General features: G+C 53.2%; 4 protein-coding genes across 4 annotated transcripts; all 4 read right to left on the bottom strand.

Moving 5' to 3' along the window:
- Positions 1-8: 8 nt before the first annotated feature.
- Positions 9-1,505, bottom strand: IUM83_00671 (Major Facilitator Superfamily (MFS); the record flags this gene model as incomplete). Its single annotated transcript, XM_067924459.1, has 1 exon — positions 9-1,505. The coding sequence occupies one exon, from the start codon at positions 1,503-1,505 to the stop codon at positions 9-11; it is 1,497 nt and encodes a 498-aa protein (XP_067788589.1).
- Positions 1,506-3,407: 1,902 nt separating this feature from the next.
- IUM83_00670 (Major Facilitator Superfamily (MFS)) lies at positions 3,408-4,904 on the bottom strand (the record flags this gene model as incomplete). The annotated part of the gene is made up of 1 exon (XM_067924458.1): positions 3,408-4,904. The coding sequence occupies one exon, from the start codon at positions 4,902-4,904 to the stop codon at positions 3,408-3,410; it is 1,497 nt and encodes a 498-aa protein (XP_067788590.1).
- A 2,118-nt stretch (positions 4,905-7,022) lies between these two features.
- On the bottom strand, positions 7,023-8,390 carry IUM83_00669 (Carbohydrate esterase; the record flags this gene model as incomplete). The annotated part of the gene is made up of 1 exon (XM_067924457.1): positions 7,023-8,390. One exon carries the CDS (start codon positions 8,388-8,390, stop codon positions 7,023-7,025), a length of 1,368 nt encoding a protein of 455 aa, XP_067788525.1.
- A 1,404-nt stretch (positions 8,391-9,794) lies between these two features.
- IUM83_00668 (putative endo-1,3-beta-glucanase) lies at positions 9,795-12,184 on the bottom strand (the record flags this gene model as incomplete). The annotated part of the gene is made up of 2 exons (XM_067924456.1): positions 9,795-9,858; positions 9,960-12,184. 2 exons carry the CDS (start codon positions 12,182-12,184, stop codon positions 9,795-9,797), a joined length of 2,289 nt encoding a protein of 762 aa, XP_067788524.1.
- Positions 12,185-12,504: the final 320 nt, after the last annotated feature.

Raw genomic sequence — 12,504 nt, 5'->3', positions numbered from 1 at the left:
TCAGGAAGCTAGTCAGCACACTCGGTCAACATTTCAGTGGTTGTTTCGGCGTCCTTCTTGGCTCCCTTCTCCCTCGGAGGGATACTAATAACACGCTTACCGCAAAGCGAGTAGTGGTAGCCCGGCTCGAAGCGGTCCTTGGCATTGGTGCGCACAAGAAACAGCACCACGAAACCAATACAGACGATGACGAAGATGACCTGGATGTTGTCCATGTACGCCTCGCCCACGCTCATACCATCAGCCACCTTGCCGTTGTACGCGTTGTTGAAGGTAATGCCACCAACGACGGCGCCGAAGGCCAAAGAAGTAAGGATGATACCGTGCATGGGGCCGACGTTGTAGGCACCGAACATGTCCGTGACTAGGGCCGGGATCGCGCCAAGACCGCCACCATAGCTGCACGTGAGCACGAAAATCTCGACGACGAAGAACGTAAAGCTTTCGTGACGGATGACCGTGGGTAGCGATCCGATGACGATAATCTGCGCACCCAACGTGAAGTAGTACAGCACCTTGCGTGCGAACGTCTTCTCCATTTTAAAGTACCGCACGAGAAAATCGGAAATGGACGAGAAGGCGAGCCGACCACAACAGTTGAAAACACTGTTGACCGACACAATGTCAGATGCAGTGTTTGCGCTCTTGTTGAAGATGTCCGTGCACATGTTGGACAATCGGGAGAGCACGATGACCCCGAAGAGCTGGTTCGCGAAGAAAATGATATACATGCAGATGTAGTCGGGTGTGAATACGGCTTCCTTGAGCGTGTAGGGCTTAACGGTGGCGGCGTCCACGGTCTCTGGTTTGTCCTCAGCCGTCGGTGTCTGAACGGTCTTGTACGCAGTGCTCAGCTTCTCTTCCAACTCCTCACATTCATTCACAGCGTTACCGTGGATGTTAAGACCATGGATCGTGTAGTTTGCAGGTGGAACTCGGAGTACCAGAGCAGAGGAGTACATGGCAGCGCTCATGACGGCGCCGATCAGGACGAACATCCAGGGGAGACCGACTGCGTCGATAGTAGGCAGGTAGACCTTGCTCCAGACAACAGATCCCGCACCGGAACCAGCGACAGCGAATCCTGCAGCAGTGCCGCGGTAGTCGGGGAACCATTTTTGCAGCGTCGACACAGGCGAGACGTAGCACATACCCAAACCAACAGCAGTAATGATGCCGTAGCCGATGTAGATCCAAGCAATGGACTTGTACTGACATCCGAGGGCTGTGACGATGTGGCCGATCATGATGAGCGTCGTGCCGAGGCACACAGCCCAGCGAGGCCCCTTCCGCTCGATAGTGGGTCCAAGAATTGCTGTCGCCGTGCCGAAGACACCCATTGCAATGTAGAATGCGTTCACAGCACGACCCTTCTTGGCATCGCCGTAGACGGCCAAGTCGATGGGGTGGTTAAGCACCGACCAGGCGTAGATGCAGCCAATGCAGAACTGCACGACGAAGGCAGCGACGAACAGGTACCAGCGCGAAAACGTTAGTCCGAACATGGTGGATTGGAGAGTGCACGTCGCTGGATCGATTCGGAACTGAGCAAGCTCGGAACCGCCCAGGTTGCTGCTGTGGATGTACGTGTAGACTGGTTGTTGGCAACCACCATGGGGCCCATGTTGGGCACTGAGAATCTAAGTGAGATGGGATAGCCGAGCAAACTCTGCCTCTTTGTACGTGTTGGGCCTGGACCCAGCACCGATCGGGCAAGTGCTTCAACCACGCAAACCTGTTGTCATTATTATTATTATTATTTTTTTTTTTTTGGGGGGGGGTACTGTGTGCAGTATCAGAAAACTACTTGGCATGTACACGTCACTGCATATTATATTGGGATAGGAAGCAACGTTAGGCTGCTATCACAGCCCAACTCATATTTCTACGGGTACAGTACTCCTGTGCCTGCTTCGCAGCCGCAGCATTTGCCCGGTTCGTCTCGATATGTAGATATCGGGAAAAACGCTGGCAATGTCGGACTGTTTGTAGCTTTTAGATGCAAAAAATCGCGAAATGCTACTGTAGTCGATCGACCTCATAATATGAATATATTATATTGTCCACCAATCAGTCTACTGAAGAGAGAGGTATACTACATCAAATTTTGTCGATATTTGTCACTTATACATGCGCACATTAACCCTATGTGGCACCGGGGACAGTCAGCAGCTTACCGCTTGACCAGAGCAGTCAGGCTCCAAAGGACCATCTTGTACCACAGATATAACCCTATAATATTCCCTCGTAGCTGAACACAACTTAAGTCAAAGTCCTCCTATCCCAGCCTTCGCGGAGCCCTAGTTACATGTACATGAGTTTTTTTTACGTTTATTGCATGGATTTCGTTGTTGATAATAGGGAGAGTCGAACTTTTGAAAGGAGGCAAAGAAAAAACGATAAGCCAGAATGTTGAGCAAAAACCCTCTTGAAAGCTGGTCAATTTGTGCATTACAGCCAAGGATGACAACCGAACGGCGGTCGATGGGAAGAGCACCACGTCGCCGACGACGGTGACTGCGACATGCGACAGGATTTGCCAATTGGCATCGCTGCAAGATGGCTGTAACAGCCGCTGTTGGACAAGCACCATGCGAGCTGCAGCCAGTCGCTGTTTGATGCAAGTTCTCGCAGTTCCTGCATGTACACTGTACAGTGCGCCAGCAAGTCCCTTACAATGCAAGGCATCAAGACATGAATACATAATATGTATTCATGCCTTGATGAATACATATTGCATTATTTTGCATGTACTTCATGTACACTAGGCAACAACACATGCACAACTTCACGTTTCCTACAGTGAAGATACTGCCAGGACAGATAGTATGCAGCTTCGCGAATAAAATCGTCGATCGAAATTGGACGCAGAGGTCCGATTCGCACAAATAGGACACGGAGACGCGAGTTTGTGCGCGCTCCCGGAACAATAGGGCACGCACGTTTTCTCGCTTGCCGCTGTTGTTGCCAAGATAATTGCCGCGAGGCTACGCTGATCGCTGATCCATACGTGTATCCATACGTGTACAGGTACCCCATGATGAGAATCGATGGCACCGATTCTTTCTCATTAGGCTTGCATTTCGAAGAAACCTAAACAGTAGTGTATCGCGTGTATAATAACAGTAGATCCACATTAATACCCAGTAGATGTCTTATAAAGATCGTTACATGCCCCGTTTCAACCTCGATGTATTAATTTCCCGTTCTCGACCGAAGCCAGTCCCCGCAGTACACTTGTGCAGTCCGTCGCCTCATCAAAAACCTTGGACGAGCGTTTATCGTCGATCATTCGAGGCATTATTGTACCGGTACAATTGTCGAAGAAGTCGAAGTTCGATATCAGATATTTACTTTGTTCATTGAAAGGCGATCGTATTATTTAACTGTAAACTTGCAGACACTACTTAAACAGCAGTCTCGGGGAGTTTCTCGGCTGCAGCCTCAGCTTCTGCCTCCTGCTGCTTCATCACATCCTTCTCCTTGGGAGGAATGCTGATGACACGCTTACCGCACAGAGAGTAGTGGTAACCGGGCTCGAAACGGTCCTTAGCGTTGGTGCGCACAAGGAAGAGCACCAGGAATCCGATGCAGACGATGACGAAGATGACCTGGATGTTGTCGATGTACGCCTCACCGATAGACATGCCGTCGGCCACCTTGCTGTTGAAGAAGTGGTTGAAGCTGAGGCCCCCCGCAACGCCACCAATAGCCATGGCCGTCAGGATGATACCGTGCATGGGGCCAATGTTGTAGGCGCCGAACATGTCCGTCACGAAAGCAGGGATGGTGCCGAAGCCTCCGCCGTAGCTGCATGTGAGCACGAAAATCTCAATCACGAAGACCGTGTAGCTGTTGTGACGGATGACCGTGGGCAGCGATCCCAGAACAATAACCTGGGCACCGAGGGTGAAGTAGTACAGCACCTTGCGCGCGAACGTCTTCTCAACCTTGAAGTAGCGAACGAGGAAGTCCGAAATGGCCGGGAAGGCAAGACGACCACAGCAGTTGAAAGCACTGTTAATGGACACGATGTCGGAAGCCGTGCCGGCACTCTTGTTGAAGATGTCCGTGCACATGCCTGACAAGCGCGACAGTACAATGACACCGAAGAGCTGGTTCGCGAAGAACATGATGTACATGAAGATGTAGTCGGGGGTCAAGATGGCCTGCTTCAGGGTCAGCTGCTTGATCGGCGACTTCTCCGCAGCGTCCTCTTTCGGCGTCTGAACTGCCTTGTAGGCATCATCCAGCTTCTCCTCCAGAACCTCGCTCTCGTCCACACGGTCACCGTGGATGTTAAGACCATTGACGGTAAAATCTGCAGGCGGCACGCGGAGGACCAGGGCCGAAGCAAACATAGCTACACTCATGATAGCACCAAGCAGGACAAACATCCAGGCGAGGCCGACAGCATCAATGGTGGGAAGGTAAACCTTGCTCCACACCACGGAGCCAGCACCGTAGCCGGCAACGGCGAAACCGGCGGCAGTGCCGCGGTAGTCGGGGAACCACTTCTGCAGGGTCGAAACCGGCGAGATGTAGCACATGCCCATACCAATGGCTGTGATGACACCGTAGCCGATGTAGATACAAGTAATGGACTTGTAGTGGCAGCCGAGAGCAGTTACGATGTGGCCGATCATGTAGAGCGCCGTGCCAATGAAGACGCCCCACCTGGGTCCCTTACGCTCGATAGTGGGGCCCAACGTGGACGTAGCAGCACCGAAGACGCCGATGGCAATGTAGAATGCGTTCACAGCACGACCCTTCTTGGCATCGCCGTAGACGGCCAAGTCGATGGGGTGGTTCAACACCGACCAGGCGTAGATGCAGCCGATGCAGAACTGCACGACGAAGGCGGCGCCGAACAGGTACCAGCGCGAAAACGTGAGCCCGAACATGGTGGGGGTGAACTGGAGTTTGTAGGGATGGAGACTTGTGCGTCAGGAGACCAATTCCAAACTGAGGAGCTCCAAATGACTGCCCGAGCCGGTGAAAGAGTGTGGTTGGTGCTGCGCCTTCCCGGAGACCTGTCGATTGTCGAAGCGTTCCCAAGCATACCTAGTGTACATATCGGATGGGAGCTGCTGCGAGATCGCACGGGAAAGCCCGACAAACGCCTGTCTGTCGTGAAGCGCACGTAGACACCGCGGGTGAAGACGGACAACTCGCTGCTCCGGGGAAAGCGAGCGCGTGGCTAGCTCAATCCTCCGAGCACAAACTTCCCGTAAGAGTGCCAGACGCTCTTTCTCTACAGAGTTAGAGTCGAGCCATGGTGTAAGCGATGCTGTTCACTGAACAGTTCAGGCCTCTATCGTGCAGCAGAATCGACGAACTTCCATGCCGCATACGTTCACACGGTGAATGTTACAAGTGCTAGCAAAGTCAAAATGGTGTGTGCAGGTATATCTATCTACATGTACTCTCTTCGGCCATTCATTTCGAGCTCGAGATTAAAAATGGAGCCGCAATTAAAGCAACTTACCACGACTGCTCCCCGCGTTTATGCTCGCAGCACGCACGTCCCAAGGTGATGGCGAGGTTCTTGCCGATGGGAGGCTTGTGTACACATGCGCGGGTGTTCTCGAGGATACCGAGGTGGTACCTGTAGTTGTAAGCTCTAAGGCCTGCACCAGGGGCACTCCAGATTTACGGACTGACCACGTAGCGTTGCCAACGACTCATTCATACGATAGCAGACAAGCGGGTTCTCTCTGTTGCATGTACACACCGTTTCAATTTGAGGAGGCTTTGAAAGTTTCAAGCCCCCTCTTGCGTTGGCATCGCATCCGATCACAATCGCCGTGGTCATCCGAGCGGGATGGCTACTTGGACAGCCTCGCTGATGGGGCAAGCATAGGTACACTGTAAGCGCAGTGCCTCACCCACGATCACTTTGCAAGCTCGTCTCTTTGCGATTGACTGTCGTTGGGTACCGGTAAGTGCCCCCGGCGACAGCAGCAACTTGCGACCGGATTTGCTGTTGCACGATGGCTGCTACATGTACACACGGCGCCGAGCGAACGCAGAGGTTGGCAGCGCCGGCGTCAGCGACGCCGTCACGAGATCATCAATCGCGCCTTCAACATATGTCCGGCTTCAACTTTCCTGCGGTGAAGATACCGCCAGGACAGAAATACAGCTTCGCAAATAAAATCGGCGGAGACAGCGGTCCATTTCGCGCAAATAGGGCATGCGGAGGTGCGGGCATCACGCGACGCGACGCGACGCAGCAGTGCCCGCAATCTCGTTTCTCGTCGTTGGACGAGCTTCGTGCGTCGATCGCTCGGACATGAAATGTATCCGGTTCATAAGCTATGACATCGTCTCGATGGCTGCGGCGACGTATTTCACGTGAGCATGCCTCCATTAGAATCGGTACAGTACCGCGCGACTTTTTTGCGGTTACACAGGCTACCTGTACAGTACTGTACACTTTACGTGATGTACTTGTTGCAGTTCTTGAATGTGCTAAAGCAGCTTCAACGAGATCCGTCCTTGCGTTCGAGGTGACCGCGCGGAAGCACGCCAAAACAACGAAATCCCTTCGACCCGTGCACTTTTATTCAACATTCAAATCGCTGGGCAGTGAGATGAGTGCGTTGTCGGCCCTCCCAGAAATTTCTCGCGTGCAATTATGGACACACTATACATGTAATACCTTCATAAATACAGTACATTTCGCAGACGAATTTCAACTCGGCACATGACTGTGTCGATTGCGATCCATATTGTCTGCATGAATCGATGGCACGCCTGGTGACCTTCTGTATGTTCAAGCTCTAGGCTGGCGTTTTTGAGTTTAGGCACCTTTCGAATGCGTTAATGATAGGCACACATTGATCGTCGGATGAGGATTTATGACAGATGATGAACATTACAGCCACGCAAGCACGCTACCAACGAAGAACTAGGTGACCGAGTCTTGACATGTATCAAGGTACAATGCATGTGCATTACATAGTTCACCCCGTCCTAGTTTGCGATTCCAACACATGCAGTACGTGCAACCTTGTCGCCTAGCATCCAGAAGGAGTTGCGGCAGATGGCGTAGTTGTAAGTTCTATTGGAGCCGAGTCCGGGGCGTTGGTGTTTACCATTCCACTCTTCGTTTCCGCTCGCGTGGTGCTGGTGGTCATCAGCGTATTCGATGCACTTCTGGTGATTGCGGCAGGACCTAGGCTGACGTTCGATGCCAACCATTCATTGATGACATCGCCAAGATACAACCCCGCGTCGCTCTTGTAGCTCGTGAAGTTCTTGTCCATCAGAAAAACATGGTGGTTGCCTTCGACATAAAACGTGGAAATGTGCGGGCTCACCATTTGGTATGCGTCCAAAATTGCCGACATGTTCCTGTAAAGCTCCTCCTCCGACATCAAGTTGGGGAATGGGTAGCCCTGGATACCCTCCGCGACCAGAGCATAATAATACCGCTGGACCTCGTCATCTTTGCTGTTAACGAATAGCCACTTGGAATCAGGTTGATCCTCGATAAGTGCGTCCACGAGATCAACCACCGAAGCGTTCTTAGCATTGCAGACTGCTGCGATGTCCGGGGGGAACGCGAGGCCATTCTCACAAGCACCGAAAAATCTCAATAGAGCTGGTACTGGGTGACTTTCAGGTAAAACCCCGACATAGCTGTCTGCCATAACCGAGAATCGCGTGCCCCTCGCATCGACGTCCCACATATCCGCGATTTGAGCACTAAAAAACTGCGCGCCTAGTGATCCAGCACTAGCACCTCCGACGACCAGGTTGTCGACATCGGGGAAGTTTTGGCGTGCCCAGTCGAGAGCCGACTTGGAGTTGTTGTACCCGTTCATATGCATCGAAAAGTTTTTCCCAAGGCACTGTGGGTTGCCCAAACTCTTCTCAATGCCGCTCTCGAACGGAGGGAACACCTTGTTGCCGGTGTGAACGTCGCCAGTACAATAAGGCACGAAGACGACGTTCCAGTCTTTAAACATATTATCGACCATGGACCGATCAATCACTCCAGCCCCTCGTACAGTTGCGACCGTCGTGAAGAACGCATTTTCAGCAAGCGAGCACTCCAAACCGAAGGCGCACGTGTTCTCGTCCGTACAGCCACCCCCGCCCTGGAAGAAAATCATTAGCTTTGACTTGTCGTGGTTCGTATTCGGGAACACCTGAAAAAAGTACGTGGAGTTTGTCGTAAACCCAGTCACTGGATCTGAGTAGTCGTCGAAGGCGCAGCGCGTGTTGCCTCCGGGGTAGACGAGCACGCTACCATCTTCGGACAGCGATGCGAAACTTTCAACAGCGCAGGTTTCGGATTCACTCAGCGTACAGGTCGATTGAGCTGTCGTTTGAGCAAATACTGAAGCTGCGATGAGCAGAGCTGAGTAACCTAAGACCATCGAGTCTGGGGATGAAACACCGTGTGATCGCGCTCGAGATTCTTGGGAGTTCTGCGGTGGACGAGTCAAAAGACGGAATGAAGCCGTACAGACCAACTACAAAGAATGTCAACTTGAGGATACAGTGCACGTTGTCGTATACACACATGTAGGTGTAAGGATTACATTGTGCATGGCTAATCATTCCAAACTTACCTTTGTAGGCAAGCACATCCAAGTAGGTTCCTCCATCTGCCGTCTAGCTTACGAAATATTGGATTGCGAGACGCTCCAAAATAGTTTACGTATATGCAAGTTGACGGGCAATCCAAATGTGCGAACACCGGTACGTGATCAGCTGCCTGTGTTGGGAACAACTCCTTGCCGTCAATACACACGCGCGTATTGATGTTTTGTACGCATGAATGAAGGCACACGGGTGCCGAGGCTGCCCTGGCACCGCAACGCAGCGGCTTATAGGTGACTTGATTTGAGTGCGCTTTACACGGCTAACTATTACACCCGAAGCCGCGCACAGCGCAGCGACGCCTATCCGTCGGTAGCAGCCCAGGGATTATACCTTTTACGTTAAAGTAGTGCTTCCACCATGCCAACCACTTACGTAAGGAACGACCACGCTATTATCTGCTAGTAGTAGTAATGCGTGTAGAAAACGCTAACGTCGTGCTGGAATTATACCGCATCAAATCTCGAAATATATGGACTCGGCGGTGGTGGCGTTCGGATCGGCGACGTATCGAGCTGTATTACGCCATGAGCCTTGCTGGGCACCGGGCACGTACGTTGTATAAAAATACTTAGCCTAACCTTCGTCTACCCGTTAGCAAGAAACATTGCACTGTAATTTGACTTAGCTTATTTTAAACTCAACTCTACGGCAAAACACAAACAAATATCACTCCTGGTGGAGCCAGACATGAAATGAAAGCACCAAGGACCACGGCTTAGCTTTGCGTCACAGACTGGGTGGAGTCCGTTGGTGCTGGTACGGCAGCAGACGCCGAGGTATCTGCCGGTACAACGATACCAGGCGTGTATGAAGTCCACCCAGGTGGGATCGAAGTCCATCCGGGCGGGATCGATGTCCATCCGGGCGGAATCGATGTCCATCCGGGCGGAATCGACGTCCAACCAGGATAACGAGTAGCGGTAGTCTCGTCTGGTGCACGGGTCGCTGCACCAGGTGGAGTTATTACTGCCGGACTGGACGTTGCGATCGTTGGTAAGGCCGTTGTCGAGGGAGCAGCGGTCGTGGGTTCCTTGGTAACTACCTCTGCTTGGGATTTTGGTGATGTCGTTGCAACCTCAGGTATTGAGGTTCTAGAATTTGGCGCTAGTGTAGCAACTGGGGTAGTAGTTGGAGCCATGGTGACCGTCGGTGTTGCAGTTTTCACGGTAGGAGTGCTAGTCGGAGCGGTAGTCTTGCTCGGTGTCGCCGTTGTCGTGCTTGGTGTTAACGTAGTGCTTGCTACCGCAGAATTCGAACTTGGCGCAAAAGTCACTAATTTTGTCGCACTGCTACTCGAGCCTGGGCGGCCCCCGCGCGAGGCAGCGTTGTATAAAGCCCACGAACGGGTCAAACCGTCGTCCATGGTAGCTGTCGCGAGCTTCGACAACGCGTCCGCTTGGTTGATCACTGCCTGGTTCACAAGTAACAGCGAAAACCACGCGTTCGTGGTATCGGCTCCCGTCACGATCGCCTCCTTCGACAGGATATCGTCCCATTCCTCCTGGATGAACGTTTTCGTGCGCACCAAGCCGTTGATAGGCGACACGGGGATCATCTGGATGCCGTGGATGCAGTACTTCTCGGCGCTGAACCACGTCGCGTAGTCCGCCTTGTTGTCGAAGAAGATACCCGTGACGTGGTTGGGCACGAACTGCGGCGGGTGAATCGCGTTGTCCGACGTCATAAGGAAATACGTGCGCACGGCGCGCGCATTCAATCGCAGCATGAGGCTGCCGAGGTCTTCGACGGCTTGGTTCTGCGTCACTTTCCCCCAAAGCATCATGCCATAGTAGAAATTCACGTCCTCCGAAGTGCTCTCCTCGTCCTTGCCATCAGCCATGGGTGTTACACCGTGTGAGTACGAGTGGCCGAGGTACCATGAGAAGTGACGGAATTTCGGGAAGTACGTGTCGTCTGAGCTCGGGTTGGCCACGTCGCGCAGCAGCGTCCACACCATGGTTTCAAGCTGAGCCATGCCCGACCACGACGGGTCTAGCTTCTTCAGAATGGCCGACGCCGTCACCCAGTAGCCGTAGTGGTAGTGGTGGTCATTGTACACGCCATTTCCAAACTCTACGTTGACATCGTTGCCGGTAAACACTTGGCTAGAAACAATACCCTTATATATCGTCTCGTATACCAGGGGTACACTGAATGTGTTGTTCACAAATGGTGCGATGAGCGTCTCTAGCTTCGACAGACAACTCCTCAGCAACGTAGTGTCATCTCCAACCACCGAACTATCAGCGGCCATCAAACACAGTGATGCGTACTTCTGGTACGCCTTGCCGTTGTAATACCAGCTACCTGTGTCCAGCGTCCACGTGCTATCAATGTCACCCTGCAGCGTCGACAGAAGACCGATCTGCGAAATCACGTCGGCCGCCGGCTTGTTGGCAGGGTAAAAGTCCACCTCGTCGTCCGCCTCGGGTTCCGACAGCGTCCACCTCCCAGATTTGGTCACCTGACCCACCATTTGGCCGCGCGTGCTCGAGTGCAGAACGATGGCCCCGCTTGACTGCATCGTGGTAGCGTCGTCCATGACTTCCACTTGATGAGGAAGCGCGAAATGAAGGAGACCCGAGCTGTCGCACCCACTGCCCTCGGTTTCCCACTCTAGCGAGTAACTCGTTCGAGACTGCACCGACACGTCTCCGCCGCGCACGACGCACGAGGCGTAGTCGTCGTACACATCCTGTTCGCCGCTTTCCGGAAGAACCGCCACACGAACCGTGCCGGTGTAGCCTGCCGCTGCAGCCAACGCCGATCCAGTGCTGTCGACCGAGAAGGTCGCACTCGTGTCGCTGGCGAAGACCACCCACTTCTGTTTATTCGCGAGCTGCACCACGTACTTGCCAGGCGTCGAGCTGTCCAGCAGCGTCATGGCGTAGTCGGACTCGATGCGGGGTGTCAAGCCGGCGTATGTGGCCGACACGAACGCCATGCCGTGCACCAGCGCCGAGTCCATGCAGCTCGACCTGCCACTGCCGCCGCCGCCAGCCACACACGTCCGCAGCGCGACGCCCGTGTCGCTGAATGAATACACCTCGTAGTCAGGCTTGGTCGAGCCGAACTCGCTGGCCGACAGCGTCACGTCATTGTGGAACTCGTGCAGATAATACCTGACGACGCCGTCCACCTCGTCGGCCAGTTGGCGGTACGTGTAGGAGTAGCAAGCCTGCAGTCCGAACGGCGCTTGCTTGGGCAGCTTGAGCGCGTACGGGTTGGACCAAGCGGGGTTGGCGACGGTGTTGATGTCTTCTGTGGTGGTGTGTATGAGGTTTCCCCACCACTTGTTGGTGGGTATGGGCTTGTCGAGTAACTCGTCCGCGACATTGATAATGGGGGCGAGAGTCTTGAGGCCGTCCGAGTGTTGGAAGAGTTGTTCTGAAGGTTCTTCTGTTGCGAAAGATGCAAGACAATCACCTGTCGCCTCTTGAACTGTATTTGCTGCGTGTACGGTGCCCTCCTTGTAAGAAGTATCAGCTACGGACCCAAATCCTGCTGAGACTGTGTATGCTGCGCTCGCTGTAATTGATATCCACAACCATGCTGCAGTCTTCATCGGCGCACGCCCAACTCGTTTGTCGTGCTAAGTACAGTACCGATGGAAGGCAAATGTGTTGGCCTGTGCGCGATTGAGAGAAAACGGGAATGCTGGGTCGGATTGGAATCCGTGCAAAGTTTTGCACGGGTCGTCAGGGTGAAAACGACGAAGACTCAAATCACCTGGCCTCGCTTCATGAACATTCTGTGCGTTCAGGACTCCTTTTTGGCTGAACAAGCTCATTGGAGCTGGAGCGCGCTTCAACTGACACAATTGGGGAGACTTAGTCAGCCCGACAGATGCTGCTGACGCAGCATGCAAGTCCTGGTCGCAGTTCC

Source organism: Phytophthora cinnamomi, assembly GCF_018691715.1.
Source record: "Phytophthora cinnamomi strain GKB4 chromosome Unknown Contig53, whole genome shotgun sequence".
Taxonomy (NCBI): domain Eukaryota; phylum Oomycota; class Peronosporomycetes; order Peronosporales; family Peronosporaceae; genus Phytophthora; species Phytophthora cinnamomi.
This window is presented reverse-complemented; position numbering and strand designations above follow the sequence as displayed.